The sequence below is a fragment of the Sycon ciliatum genome, chromosome 12, assembly GCF_964019385.1.
Source record: "Sycon ciliatum chromosome 12, ocSycCili1.1, whole genome shotgun sequence".
Taxonomy (NCBI): Eukaryota; Metazoa; Porifera; class Calcarea; order Leucosolenida; family Sycettidae; genus Sycon; species Sycon ciliatum.
The window spans coordinates 24,721,433-24,735,584 of NC_088654.1; the positions used below are offsets into that span (position 1 = coordinate 24,721,433).

Below are 14,152 nucleotides of genomic sequence, written 5' to 3' on the forward strand. Positions count from 1 at the left end.
CAAGAAAGTACACCACAACAACATCCAGCTCAAGACCAAAGTGGACGCTGCGGCGAGGTGATCATGGTGATGCCCCCATCGCCATCGTTGCCGTTGCCTCCCCCAGAACCGCCACCTGCATCTGCCATCGGCAGTGCTGGGGCTGAGTCTGTGGTGTCGCTGGCACGGGCAAATATGGATGAGGTAAGCACTGAACATGAACAAGAAGAAAGAAGGCTGAAGGAAACGGAATTCAACAGAGAAAACAACACGATCAACATTCAAAGACCTAGACGATCAAAGGCTAATTATTCAATGAATTATTACAGTACTGGATGTCAAGCACCGGCGAAGACACTGGGAACAGAAGATTTAGCAACAACAGGAACAACAACAATGACAACAACAACAATGGTAACAAATTACCATCAAGATCAAAGGAGGAGTCAACGAACAGAGGTTCAGCAACGTGAAGCGAGCCTGGGACCGATCAGTGGTGATGAGGAGAATGACACGGAGGACGACACTGAGGACGAGTTGGAAGATGAGACGGGGGACGAGGTTGCGGTTGGTGGAGACGAGGAATCGGATGGTGATTTAGATCGTAAGAAGTCTGCCGTTTTTCTTCATCTGTTGTCTCACCCTAAGTGTCTGCAGGTGTATGATGATTTTAGTTTTTCTGTTCTTTGTCGTGCACGGTACGCTAGTCAGTTGAAAGTACTTGAGGCTGTTTGTATTCGTTTGCATAAGCCTGATCTTTGTAAGCAGAAGAAACATGTAGTTGCGTTAAGATTGTTTTCGTAGGTGCACAGCATGATTGTTCGTCTCACTACACAGTTCTAGCGTTGCAATTAGTTCCTCACCCCTGTTGCACTTAGCTCTCACTTTACTTCTATTGTCTCACCATCCCTCATTCTATTTTTAGCACTTTGTTTTGTTCTCGTAACACATTATTGAATGTATATAAATTATTGATTTGGCATGGTTATTCTTCAGTCACGGCTTTCCACTGATGATTGTGACAAGAAAATCGATTTTGGTGAACCTTCATGACTTTGTTGTAGTGTGGCGATGACAGCGGAATTTGTTCTCTTTATAGCTATCAATGTACTTTGTCAATCAAAACAATTTAGAATATTCCATTGCTTTTTGAACTGTGCTGTTAGGAGACTGTAAGAAACCCCCGAATCCAACTGGAGGTACATATCCAATAGCTGGTCCTACAACCGTCGGCAGTACCAAGACAATAACTTGTTCTGTTGACTATGCCGTCAATCCTTCTGCAACAACACAAACTATCACATGCCAAGCCGGTGGTTCTTGGACGGTGCCTGGTGTGCAACCATGTCTACGTAAGATATTCTTGATTTAAATGCGAGTTTATAGCAGAGAAAAGGACCAAGGAAGTACAAGGTATGCTATAATATACACAGACACCAGTCACAAAACAATCAGCCCATGCGATAACACTTTACGACACTGACCAACGGTACTGACATTCTACAACTTACTGACTATCAGCTCTAGAACGTCTTGCGTGCGCACTCCAACAGCAATATGTTATCATAATAACTTAGAACCTTCCGAGTTGGAAGGCTGTTGGAGTGCGCATCCAGGATGTATTAGCACCTTTTAAGATGTCAACAGATTAAAGCTTTCCATTTGGCTATGCAGCGTGAACATGTGTCTCTCACTCTTTGCCAATCTTCATTTGTTCGATGTTACCATCTGTGCAGCTCTGCTGTCCGAGTTCACAAAGCCCAAGGGCACCGTAAAAGAGGTAACAGATAGCTCGAGTGACCACACACGATTTTCATTAGGGTTTTGAGTGTGAATACAATACTGCAGGTGGTGTGCAATTTGGTGTCGCATTGAATTGGGAAGCCGTGCGCCTCTGGAGGTGGTGTGTGGAGCACCAAATGACGGTTCATGCCGAGTACCTGCCGGGCGAATTGAATGTGCAGGCGGACCATTGGTCGAGGCTGAATTTCGACTTGGAATGGAAGTTGAGCCCTCTGGTATTCCGTCGTCTGCTCCAGTGCATACCACCGGTACCGGAAGTCGATCTGTTTGCTTCTCGGGTCACGACACAGTTGCCTCGCTATGTCAGCTGGCAACTAGACCCATTTACGTGGAGGACCAATGCGTTCACTCTCAGTTGGTCCGACCTCCGCGGTTACGCATTTCCTCCATTCAGTCTGAGATCGCGCTGTCTGCGGAAGCTGGCGCGGGAGGTGTCCATGTGTCTAATGATCACACCGATGTGGCGGGGTGCTCCCTGGTTTCCTCAGCTGTTGGACCTGTGTGTGGAGACTCCCATACTCCTCCCTCACAGTCCAGAGCTCTTGACGAATGCACTCGGCGAGCCACATTCACTGGTGGTGGCACAACAGCTACGGCTCATGGCTTGGATTCTGTCCGGCAATCCTGGTCGTCACGAGGACTTCCGGAGCCAGTGTCCAATCTACTCACCGCGTCATGGCGGGACAAGACACAACGTCATTACGAATCAGCTTGGTCAGTCTGGCGTGGCTGGTGTACTTCACGGTCGTTTGACCCGGTTTCACCACCTGCCATCGACACCATACTCCAGTTCTTGAGAGATCAGTATCACGATGGTAAAGCTTACCGTACGCTAGGCACGTATCGGTCTGCATTGTCGAATGCCTTGGGTACCTTTGACGGCCATTTAGCTGGCACTCATCTGTTGGTCATACGTTTAATGCGAGGTGTCTACAATACTCGTCCTCCACAACCTCGGTATGCCTCAACGTGGGATGCATCTATTGTGCTCGATCATTTAGCGTCTTGGTCAGACTGCACCTCATTGTCGTTGAAGCAGTTGACTCTCAAGCTCACTATGCTTCTCGCACTTGTTGGTGCGTTTCGAGCGAGCGAGATTCGTCACATCAGTGTCGCTCCCATTCAGCGGACCTCGGATGGTGTGGTGCTCCAGCTCTCGGCGTTGTCGAAATCGCAGCGATCTGGGGCTCTCAAGAAGGAGGTCATTCCCTCCTTCAGCCAGACCAGTCGTTGTCCGGTGTTGGTCCTGGAGGAGTATGTGAAGCGTACTGCAGACTTGCGACCAGATGACAGTACTCAGCTGCTTATCTCCTTCAGGAAGCCTCATCGGCCCGTTTCAGCGCCTAGCGTTTCACGGTGGTTGCTGGAAGTGATGGCCTTGGCGGGTATTGACACTTCCATTTTCAAGGGCCATTCCACACGGGGTGCATCTGCTTCCCAGGCCGCCGCGGCTTCCATGTCTGCGGATGATATTGTCAAGGCAGTAGGGTGAAAGAGTTTGAACACCTTTCAGCGGTTCTACTGCCGGCGACCTGTCAGAGATGCCCAGAATCAGGCCCGTCATCAGTTTGCAGAGTCCGTTCTGAATTCTGCCCAGTCTGCTGTTCAGAGTGCTGACTGACCTGCACATTATGGCATGTGCATCATGCTCTGCTTATCAACGGCCAATGTGTTTAACAGGTTCCACGTACGGCCCTCTGTGCCAGTCTGTATTGTCCACGCTATTCTCTGCCGGTTTTACTACCTCCCTGCTGTGTGCAGTGCTCATAATTATGTCTCTGGCAAACCATGATACGCCAGGTTCAGAGCATTCTGTGTGGCATAATGCGACACTATGATGTGTCTCTGTGTGCAAGCTGGGTGGCTCCATGCATGCATGGGCGATTTGAAGATACACTGTTATATCGAAGCACGAAGCTCCGATATGCAATGTCCCATTTCACAAGCAATGGCACATTGTGCTGTGAAGTGGGGATTGTATGAGGAGCGGAGAGCGGAGATATAACAGTCCCACCCACCACACCGCTTTGCAATGGCTGTGGCTATCCCTCCGGTTTACCGCCGAAAAAAGGCAACGAGGAGGAGGTTGAGGGCCGATTTGCATAAATCAATTTTACATAAAGGCGATTTGAAGTGCTGTCTTGAGCAGGGGAAAGTCCCTTTGGGACTGGCATTACACTGTTATATCTCCGCTCTCCGCGCCTCATACAATCCCCACTTCACAGCACAATGTGCCATTGCTTGTGAAATGGGACATCAGCAACACGAATTTTGCGTACATTTACCCGATTTGCATCTGCATCTGCGCCTTTGATCCTAGAGGGTAGCGGCGTTCCCACGGCGGATGCGGAAAACTCGTCTCCCAGCCGAGTCTCACGCGAACAATGAAATTTATTATTTTTTTACCCGAGTTGCCGGAGTTCGCAGCACGCAGCGGGGTGTGGGTTTTCCTCAGGTTCGGTGAGGAGCGAGCGTAAGTCTGCTTGTTGTAATTTTCTTGTCGAGCAACTATTTGGCTCCAAAAGGTTGACACTCTAATCAGTGACAATGCAGGGCTGGTTGACCACGCAGCGTTTGGTCTCAGCACGACTTCATCGACCTGGCAAGGAGGATATTTTCAAATTCAGCTCGTAATGAAAATTCGATTTCGAGGACTCGGATGACTATACTCAAAACACCAATAATGTGTTGAGCCCATCACGTTATCTGGTTGCAGGAATATACTTGGTCCGACTTATTAAAAATGTGCGCTTCACTTCAAAACTCAAGCATATGTACAAACGAGCACCTGTACTAAAAAATCAACCAAGAGACGGTAGATAGATAACTACTGTGTCGTTTCTTGGCCTGACCTTCTAGTTTTCATCGCTGCTGGTGTCTCAGGGCGCATCTGCAAGTGCGTCAACCTGCAAAACGTCGACATTTTTTTCATCACCTCCAAGCTACACTGCGCTTCCTTGATGTTTTCACTCCATAGGCACAATTTACACGATCGACTTCGCCTCCTCCTCGTGTAGTACGACTACCAGAATGGTGGCTGTAGGTGTTTTCGCCTGAAGCTCCCACGACACCTTCAAATGAGGCGAACAAGTAAACACCACGCATAAAAAATCACTTCTGACCACTGTGTACCGCGCGTACTGAGTCTGAGCTGTGTCAACACGTCATGCAGTCAGACCATGGCATGCGTGCTCTTCCCTGCTTCCAGTGTTTCATGAATCCACTGGCCCCGGAGACTGGCGATCTTGTGACGCATCGGGATCACGGCTCCGCGCGCGCGGATCCGAGGACTCCGCACCGTATCTGCCGGATAATTCACCCTTTCTGCCATTCAGTTTTCCAGCCAGGTTGTCGCCTGAAAGTCGACCTCAAGGCCGGTTATATATTCCGATCAACTTCTCGATGATCTCTTCTGTGATCTTGATTCGTCGGCCGCCACATCGTGAACGACTGCGAGAGAGATCAGCAAACTGGACGGAGCGATGCTGGTGCTTTCTGCACGAGTTTCTGGATGACGCGTTTGCTGAAATTCTGCCAAGGAAACAGCGATTGCAGTGATTTCAATCCGCCAGGAGGCACTCGAGAACGATCGCCCAGGAGGTTCTGGTACTCCGTGACAATCCCCCATCGCAGCGGGGTGTTGATTTCAGCACCAGGCCTTCTCTGTGTTGCGCGAGAAGCCACAGGAGTCCTCTGACGACAAAATTTGGACGCAAAATGCTCGAGTCTACTAGGATCCTGAGCCGCTGCCTCCGTTGAAGTTGGAGCCATTTCTTCTTCAACATCACAAATTGACAACTGAAGGATAGTGTTAGGTAGCTGGAAAGTTTATTCCGTCCTGGAATGGAGACATTATGTCGATAGAACTCAACAGTGTTTTCTATGTCGAGCTATGTCGCTCCGGCAACAGATGTCATCCATGCGCACTACACAAAATTTCTGTTGGCATCCTCAAAAATGCGCGAAACACACGACCAACTTACCAGACACAAGAATTAGCTGTGGATGCATTTCTGTACCCAAAAGGTCCGGAGTGCACCTGAAAAGCACGTGCTCAAACCCGTGGCGACTACGTGGCCGAAAATGTCGAATGAGTTGCCTGGAAAACAGGTTGCAGCTAGATCCCATATCATGAAGTCCAGGGCATCGTGCCTCTTCATGGTTCACTCAAGCAGCATGCCATCATACATCATAGCATCTTAAAGGGGAAGTTAAGGCAAAAATTAAAATTTCACCAGTTGTAGTCTTCGGGGTGCTGAGTCGAATGGTCTTGGTCCGAGGAAGCTGAGACGCTCCCTTCCTACTTGAATCCCAATCGAACTCGCGCACTTCCACCGAAACTGGGTGACTGCGCCCTACTAGATGGGGATTTGTATGCAAAATGTCACTAAAAGCGCCATTTCGTTCTTATAAAAGCACGGATGACCGCGATTGGCCCATATGTTGTAGTCTTTTGGACGCTGAGTCGACTGGTTTTGGTCCGAAAAGGCTGCGATGCAGCGTTCCTCCTTTATTCCCAATCGAACATGGTTGAAGAAGCGGTCACGTGGTCCTGGGTGCCCAAATCACCTGGTCACCACGCCAGCAGGTGACAACTTTCACACCAAGGTTCAACTCGAGTTCAACTCGAGTGACATGCTGCACCCAAAAAAGGTCAAACAGGCTAGTAAGTTGTACCCTGCTGGCACGGTGACCAGGTGACTGGTGTACGCAGGAGCACGTGACCGCTTGTTCAACCATGTTCGATTGGGAATAAAGGAGGAACGCCGCATCGCAGCCTTTTCGGACCAAAACCAGTCGACTCAGCGTCCAAAAGACTACAACATATGGGCCAATCGCGGTCATCCGTGCTTTTATAAGAACGAAATGGCGCTTTTAGTGACATTTTGCATACAAATCCCCATCTAGTAGGGCGCAGTCACCCAGTTTCGGTGGAAGTGCGCGAGTTCGATTGGGATTCAAGTAGGAAGGGAGCGTCTCAGCTTCCTCGGACCACGATCATTCGACTCAGCACCCCGAAGACTACAACTGGTGAAATTTTAATTTTTGCCTTAACTTCCCCTTTAAAATAGTGTTGCTGATCAACCTGATCGTCTAGATATGATTCTGATCTTGTTTGTCGATCAACTCGATCAAATCCGTCGATCTGCCATGGCCCGCGGTGGTCGGCGCACGGCCAGTTTCAGGACGCAAAAATATCGTGCTTCGATCCCACAAATCGAGATTTGTTCCGTTTTTTTGCACTTCTGCAGAGCTTTGGTGCTAGTGAAATTCGATTCGTTCAGGGAAAGAAATGGTTGTTGTTTGGAGTGACAAGGGTTGTCAGTTCAAATTTTCTTGTCAGACTCGGTAGAGGTGACCACGCTGCAGTGTTTGGCGTGCTGGCGTCTGGAGCGGTGCCTGGTGTTGGAGCTTGAGGAGGCGCTTTCCGTCGTGGGGTAGGAAATTGGCAGTGTTGCAATGTGGTGAAGTGAAAATATTCAAATTTGTTTATTTCCAGAAAACGTGGAACACCTTTTACAAGACATGTCCTGGGTGGTAATGGAGATGGTCCACTGTCCTGCAGTGCATGGTTCAGAAAAATAGACGTCGTAAATGGTTCCCGTTATGGCCCTTGAAATTTGGCTATTTTAGCGATGCAATTATTTCGTGATATTTGGAGATAAGGGCCATTGCTTTCCTGGATGTAGCCATGGCTCTATGTGGTGGTGATGTAGTGATGTGAAGACTACTCAGGTGAGGTAATGTTGGCATGGTGGTGGTTTGTTCTCAGCTCAATCGTGTACGCTGTACCAGCGCTCGTTTATGGACCCAATATTCAGTCGTATTTTGGGCCCATTTCGAGGTGGTCCCCAGTTCCAAGGTGTCCGTCAGTTATGGAACGAGTCCTTTTGCATGGTTGTTGTGGACCCCAAAGGAAACTTACTTGCAATATTTCAGCGAAATCGGAGAGATGGCCCAGCCCAGCTTTTCTGGTTTTCTCAGACATGCTCTCTTAATGCTTTCCATTTGGCTATGCAGCTAAATCATGTGTCTCTCTCTTTGCCAATTGACATTTGTTCGATGTTACTATCAATCTCCATTTGTTTGATGTTACCATCTGTTCAGCTCCGCTGTCCGAGTTCACAAAGCCCAAGGGCACCGTAAATGGGGAAACAGATACCTCGAGTGACCAGCACACGATTTTGATTTGGGTTTTGAGTAAGAATACAATAGTGGAGGTTGTGTCCAGCTTTGTGTCGCACTGTACTTTGGTACAATTCTGGGCCCCTTCTATGCAAGCTATTTTCACCCACTTCCAATCATCTCAAAGAAAAGCGAAGTACACTATCGTGCCCAGGAATCGAAAGACTACAAGATAAGACAGAGAAGGTTTTGGTGACAGGTCCCGTCAAATTTACTTCATTGTACTAATGGATAAAAAACAAGAAAAGTTGGGGTTTATCGGTTCGACCTACATATTTTAGTGTATGTAAATAGCCTTATGATCGATTGAAAGTTTGAAAGGTTTCGATCCCAGCGCATCAAAGTTGTACAGTCCGTACACAAAGGGTTAAAATTCGTGTTTTGGTGCCCATTACACATTTGCAAAGAGAGAGAGAGAGAGAGTGCTGCCAGCTCAGGGGCCTCGCTATGCTTTCGTTAGACCTAGGTCACCATGCATGTATTTCGAATTTGTGGAAATATCTTAAATACAAGTATTGATTTCCTGTTCTTGGATTGCAAATATGTTTCGATCGGCTCGAATAACAGTAATGATGACCTCGGTAAAAAAAGGAATAGCAAGGGTCCTCAGCTGGCAGGTCTCCTATTCCTCAATGTTTTGACCACACATACATGTACACTTCCTATCCCAAGCTGACTCATGCAGCCCCCACCAAACCTATAACCATATGTGCAGTATGTCAAAATGCTTGAAATCATTCATTGCTAGTGAACAGTATTGAATCCAAGTGAGAATGAAAAACGTAACACTCAATGTACTTTGTCAATCAAATTTTTTTAGAATATTCCATTGTTTTTTTGAACTGTATTGTTAGGAGACTGTAAGACACCCCCGAATCTAACTGGAGGTACATATCCAATAGCTGGTTCTACAACAGTCGGCAGTACCAAGACAATAACTTGTTCTTCTGACTATGCTGTCAATCCTTCTGCAACAACACAAACTATCACATGCCAAGCCGGTGGAACTTGGACAGTGCCTAGTGTGCCTCCATGCCTACGTAAGATATTCTTGATTTAAATGAGAGTTTATAGTAGAGAAAAGGACCAAGGAAGTACAATTTATGCTATAATGTCCACAAACACCATCGGTCACTAAACAATCAGCCCATGTGATAACACTGTACGACACTGACCAACGGTACTGACGTTCTACAACTAACTGACTATCAGCTCTAGCACGTCTTGCATGCGCACTACAACAGCAGTATGACTTCCAAGTTGAAAGGCTGTTGGAGTGCGCATCCAGGACGTACTAGCACCTTTTAAGATGTCAAAAGGCTAAAGCTTTCCATTTGGCTATGGAGCTTCAACATGTGTCTCTCACTCTTTGCCGATCTTCTTTTGTTCGATGTTACCATCAATCTCCTTTTGTTCGATGTTACCATCTGTGCAGCTCTGCTGTCCGAGTTCACAAAGCCCAAGGACACCGTAAAGGGGGAAACAGATAGCTCGAGTGACCAACACACGATTTTGATTTGGGTTTTGAGTATGAATACAATAATGGAGGTCGTGTGCAGCTTGGTGTCGCACTGTACTTTGGTAAAATTCTGGGCCCCGTCTATTATTATTATTATTAAAAGCATGTCCGCGTAGGTGGCGGGAGTGCCACTTTCGCTTATGCCATTCAGGATTGATGTCTGAAGAGTAATATGATACAATGAAATGACAGAAGTGACGCCAACAAAAGCCGTTAGCAACAATACCAATAGGACTAATGGAAAATTTCATCCAAAGTATAAAATAAAATAGAATATGCATACAACATGCCCGGCGGAATCACGTGGATCACGAGAATCAGTCCTGTTAGGTGGGGCGGGCTCTACGCCATGCCTGTCGGTCCGCTGCCATTGTGCGGACTGCGTCAGCATCTAGCGGCTGGTGGAGGGTAAGTCCATGCCATGATGACAGTTCCGTCTGCAAGACCGTTACCAAAGTCGTCCGAGGTCGACCCCTGAAGCGTTCAGTGCCCTCGTCGTTGGCCAAGCGAAGATACATATCCACTGCCAACTGTGGAGGAGTGGATGATCAGTACCTGGCTACATCCCAAAGTGCTTTTTGCCGTGGCCGCAGCACAAGTGATGTGGTGTGGTGCCATCGATGGCTATGCAGTATGACGCAGCGATTCATTACGTCCATCCACATATTGGGAATTGACATGAGTAAAGCATTCAACACTGTCCGCCGCGACGTCCTGATGAAGATCCTTGAATCCTTCCTCCAAGAAAGTGAGCTCCGAATGATCCGTATACTGTTGACTGAAACCTGGCTTGAACCTTGAGTGAAAGGTGCATCGAAAATCTCCTTCAAGACAAATATCGGAGTCCCTCAAGGGGACAGTCTCTCTCCAGTGCTTTTCACCATTTACCTGGAGGCTGCTCTCCGAGACCTACGACAGGAGCTGCCATCTCGGTCTGCTGTGGACAATGACCTTCCGCTGGATATCGCATACGCGGATGATGTTGATTTTGTGAGCCGGGATGAGACGTTTCTCAGTGAAGTTGAACAACACGCTCCAACAGTTCTTGCGAGATGGAATCTGAACGTTAATCCCTCCAAGACAGAGCATACCACCGTCGCCCGATTTCCCGATAGGAACCAAGAAACGTCGCGTACTGTCCGCAAACTAGGCTCCCTCCTGGGTGACGCCGAAGATGCTGCTCGGAGGCGTCAACTGGCCGCCGCCGCCTTCAACTCACTCCCCAAGATCTGGACCCGGAGGCGCCCCTTCTATGCAAGCTATTTTCACCCACTTCCAATCATCTCAAAGAAAAGCGAAGTACACTATCGGACCCAGGAATCGAAAGACTACAAGATAAGACAGAGACGGTTTTGGTGACAGGTCCCGTCTAACTTACTCAGTACCATCTTCATTGTACGAATGGATTAGAACCAAAAAAATCTGGGGTTTATCGGTTCGACCTACATTATTTTTGTGTATGGAAATAACCTTACGATCGATTGAAAGTTAGAAAGGCTTCGATCCCAGGGCATCAAAGTAGTGCAGTCCGTACACAAAGGGTTAAAATTCGTGTTTTGGTGCCCACCAGAGGTTGATGTCTTACTACTGCCGGACTTTTTCCATGCTTCTCTCTCGGGACAATCTTTCTTGAGGAGTCCCTCCGCATCGCAAAAGTGACAGATCGGACGCCAACCTGAGTTACCACTTGCACTATCTCGTTGTTTCTTAACTTTACTCGGGCAGTTCCGTGAAATATACCCGACTTCATGACACTCGAAGCACAGCACTGAACTGGATTGTCCTCGTCCAGCGACTCCACCGAAGACGCTGCTACGGCCGACACACCACCCGACATATGCGACACCGAAGTGCGCAGGCGACGAACATATGCCACGCAGGCTCCAATTGATGACGTATCACCATTCGATGTCAATTGATTGGCTTCCGTCGACGGCAAGCCCCTGATGAACTGCTCAATGAGCATGGGTGACTTGTCCGCTTCGACTTTATGTCCGGCTGCGATCAGCAACCGGCGCAGATCTGCAGCGTATGCATCCACACTCTCGGCACGACCAAGGGTGCGCGTAACAAGCTGGCCATACGCCTGGCCTGTCGACAGCGTGAAGGCATCACGCAGCCGTTGTTTCACACTGTTCTCTTTCTTCTTATCCTCATCAGAGAGCTCATCCCACATTAAAAAGGCATCTCCATCCAAGAATAACGGAAGTTGTGCCATTCGCTTTTCCTCTGTTGTCCATTGTTGAAGTTGAGCAGCCACCATAAACTTTCTCCAAAAGACATGAAAGTCATCGCGAGCTCCACGATACTGTTTCAAATACGAATCAAATTTGGAGGACATGGTGCATACCGGCCAGCACCCGCACCCGCAACAGTTCCTTTATCGTCCGCGACGTCCAAATTTGTCACACTGACAGCACTGACACTCGAACTTTGATCAGTCTGCTCACAACCAGCACTACCACGTTGCTGTTTTTGGACTGTATTTCCACGACCACGACGACTTTTCCGGGGCATCCACCTGGGTTTCGATATCAACCCGGGTTTCGGCACCAAATGAGAGCCGACAGTCGTCGCAGAGCAAGGGTGTCGACGCTGCAAACAAAGCAAAGCGAACATGCTTTTCATTTTTCGTCCACCAGGCGCAATGGGAGGAAAGGTGCTCAGCTCAGTGCTCATCATACCTGTTAAATTTTGTTAGTTCTGAACTTGACAGAGCTGGACAATGGCACCGAAGAGCAAGAAGAGTGGAAATTGAATAGGCACTGCAGCTAGTGTTTTGAAATCTTCGCCATCCCCGAAACGCCTGTCTGCATGCGAACAGGTCGGCAAGGTGTCAAACTCCAAAACGCAAAGATGTGACAATCGTCACTACGCGCTGCAGAGCAAGATGAACAAGTTCAATATAGAAGTCATTCAGTTACTTCTGAGCCCAGACCTCAACCTGGATAATCTCGCCTTTTCCAGCAGCCACAACAATGTTTCCTTGGTCGCAAAGGAGGTGTCGAGATCGGACTGCGGCAGTCGGGAAGTGCTGATATGAAAATGATATCCCTCGGAGGAAATTTGAAATGTTTGGCGTCGCCAGTGTTTTTTGTTGTTGTTGTTCCGGGGTATCCTCGAGCGAGAGCGGAGGCGGCAATGAGTACCAGCACTGCAGCGCTACCCTGGTCTCCGCCGAGATGTTGGAGAAAGTATTCAGGTACTAGCGAAAATGATCAGGGATGCGGAGAAGCTTCTCCGTGATATACGACACGACATCGCGTCGATCGATCTGCCACTTGGAACGGTTTCCGCGGTGATAAGTCGAGCGATGGCGACCCAGACTGAGGCTCTACTCCCACTAATCGATCCTGTAGATATTGTAGATATGTCGATTGAATGTGTTGAAATGTGTCTCTTCCAAAAGAACACTTTTGTTGAGCACAGTAATTCCCTGAAAAGTCAAATCCAGAAAATCACGAAGTTTTTGTTTCAGGAGGAAGTACAACTTTCACGCCAAGGTTCAACTTGAGTGACAGGAACGCGCCCGCGTGGATTGCAGATAAGTTATAGCCTGCAGGCAGGCACAGTGAAATAGTGATCAGGTGACTGTTGTGCGTATCAATATGCGACCGCTTACTCAACCGTGTTGGATTGGGAATATGGGCCGAACACTGCATCACAGCCTTCTCGGACCAAAACCAATACACTCAGCATCCTAAAGACTACAGAACATGGGCCAATCTCGTTCCTCCGTGCTTTTATTGAAGCGAAATGTCACTTCTAGTGACAGTTTGCATACAAATCCATACCTAGTAGGGCGTCGTCATCCCTTTCTTTTGGAAGCGGCGAGTTCGATTGGGAATAAAGGAGGAAGTGAGCTTCTCAGCTTCCTAGAACCAAGACCATTCGACTCAGCATCCTGAAGACTTAGAGTAGTGAAATTTTGTTTCTAGACCATGCTTCCCCTTTAGCCCATACTCGAAATGGCAAGACATTGACCTGAATAGAGCTGCCAAGTAATTCACAAGAGGCAGATATAGCAAGAACGTTTTGTGAAGGACATGGTTGTGAATGTATTTTTTTATCTGCTGCTTCTATTTTCAGCAATGCTCCCAACTGTGACATACTCCACCAATTCAACATCAATAACTGCACACTTTTCCACCTTTGAAAACAGGACCACAGATTTCTGTGTGAAAAATAATACATCCGAAGTTGTTCTATGCAAAAAAACTTTGAATGTGACGATATCAGGTCTCTATCCATACACAAACTACTCAGTATCTTCCAACACAAAAACTGGTCAACTGCCATCACAGTTTACTGCTGCTGTGATCGTGAGGACCAGCGCTTCAGGTAAGCCACCTTAGTTAAATGTATGTCAATCATTAAATTGCACTTCAACTTAGCACCTCTGCGCATGTTGTACACTTCATGTATTCGGCAACATACTTTTAACGGGGAAGTGCATCGATGTTTCAAGTGGGGTTCAGATGAAATACAATTTGATGTCAGTTCGAAAGGCATACCTCTTGCTTGCATACGATAAGCCAAGCTTGCCAAATCACCAATTATTGTATGCTCACATTACCATAACGACCAGCGCATTGATAACGTACGTTCTGCTTAGCACCTTGGGAGAGAAGGTCGATCATTGCAAAATTTGGTCATTTTCAATTG

General features: G+C 47.7%; 1 protein-coding gene across 1 annotated transcript in view; it reads left to right on the plus strand.

The window, feature by feature from the left end:
* The window catches only part of LOC135828083 (mucin-2-like), a 34,016-nt gene extending 20,174 nt beyond the window's left edge, over positions 1–13,842 (plus strand). The window contains exons 3-5 of the mRNA XM_065340516.1: positions 1,146–1,331; positions 8,823–9,008; positions 13,577–13,842. Of these exons, the coding sequence (XP_065196588.1) occupies positions 1,146–1,331; positions 8,823–9,008; positions 13,577–13,842 (638 nt within the window). The remainder of the gene's footprint in view (positions 1–1,145; positions 1,332–8,822; positions 9,009–13,576) is intronic.
* Positions 13,843–14,152: the final 310 nt, after the last annotated feature.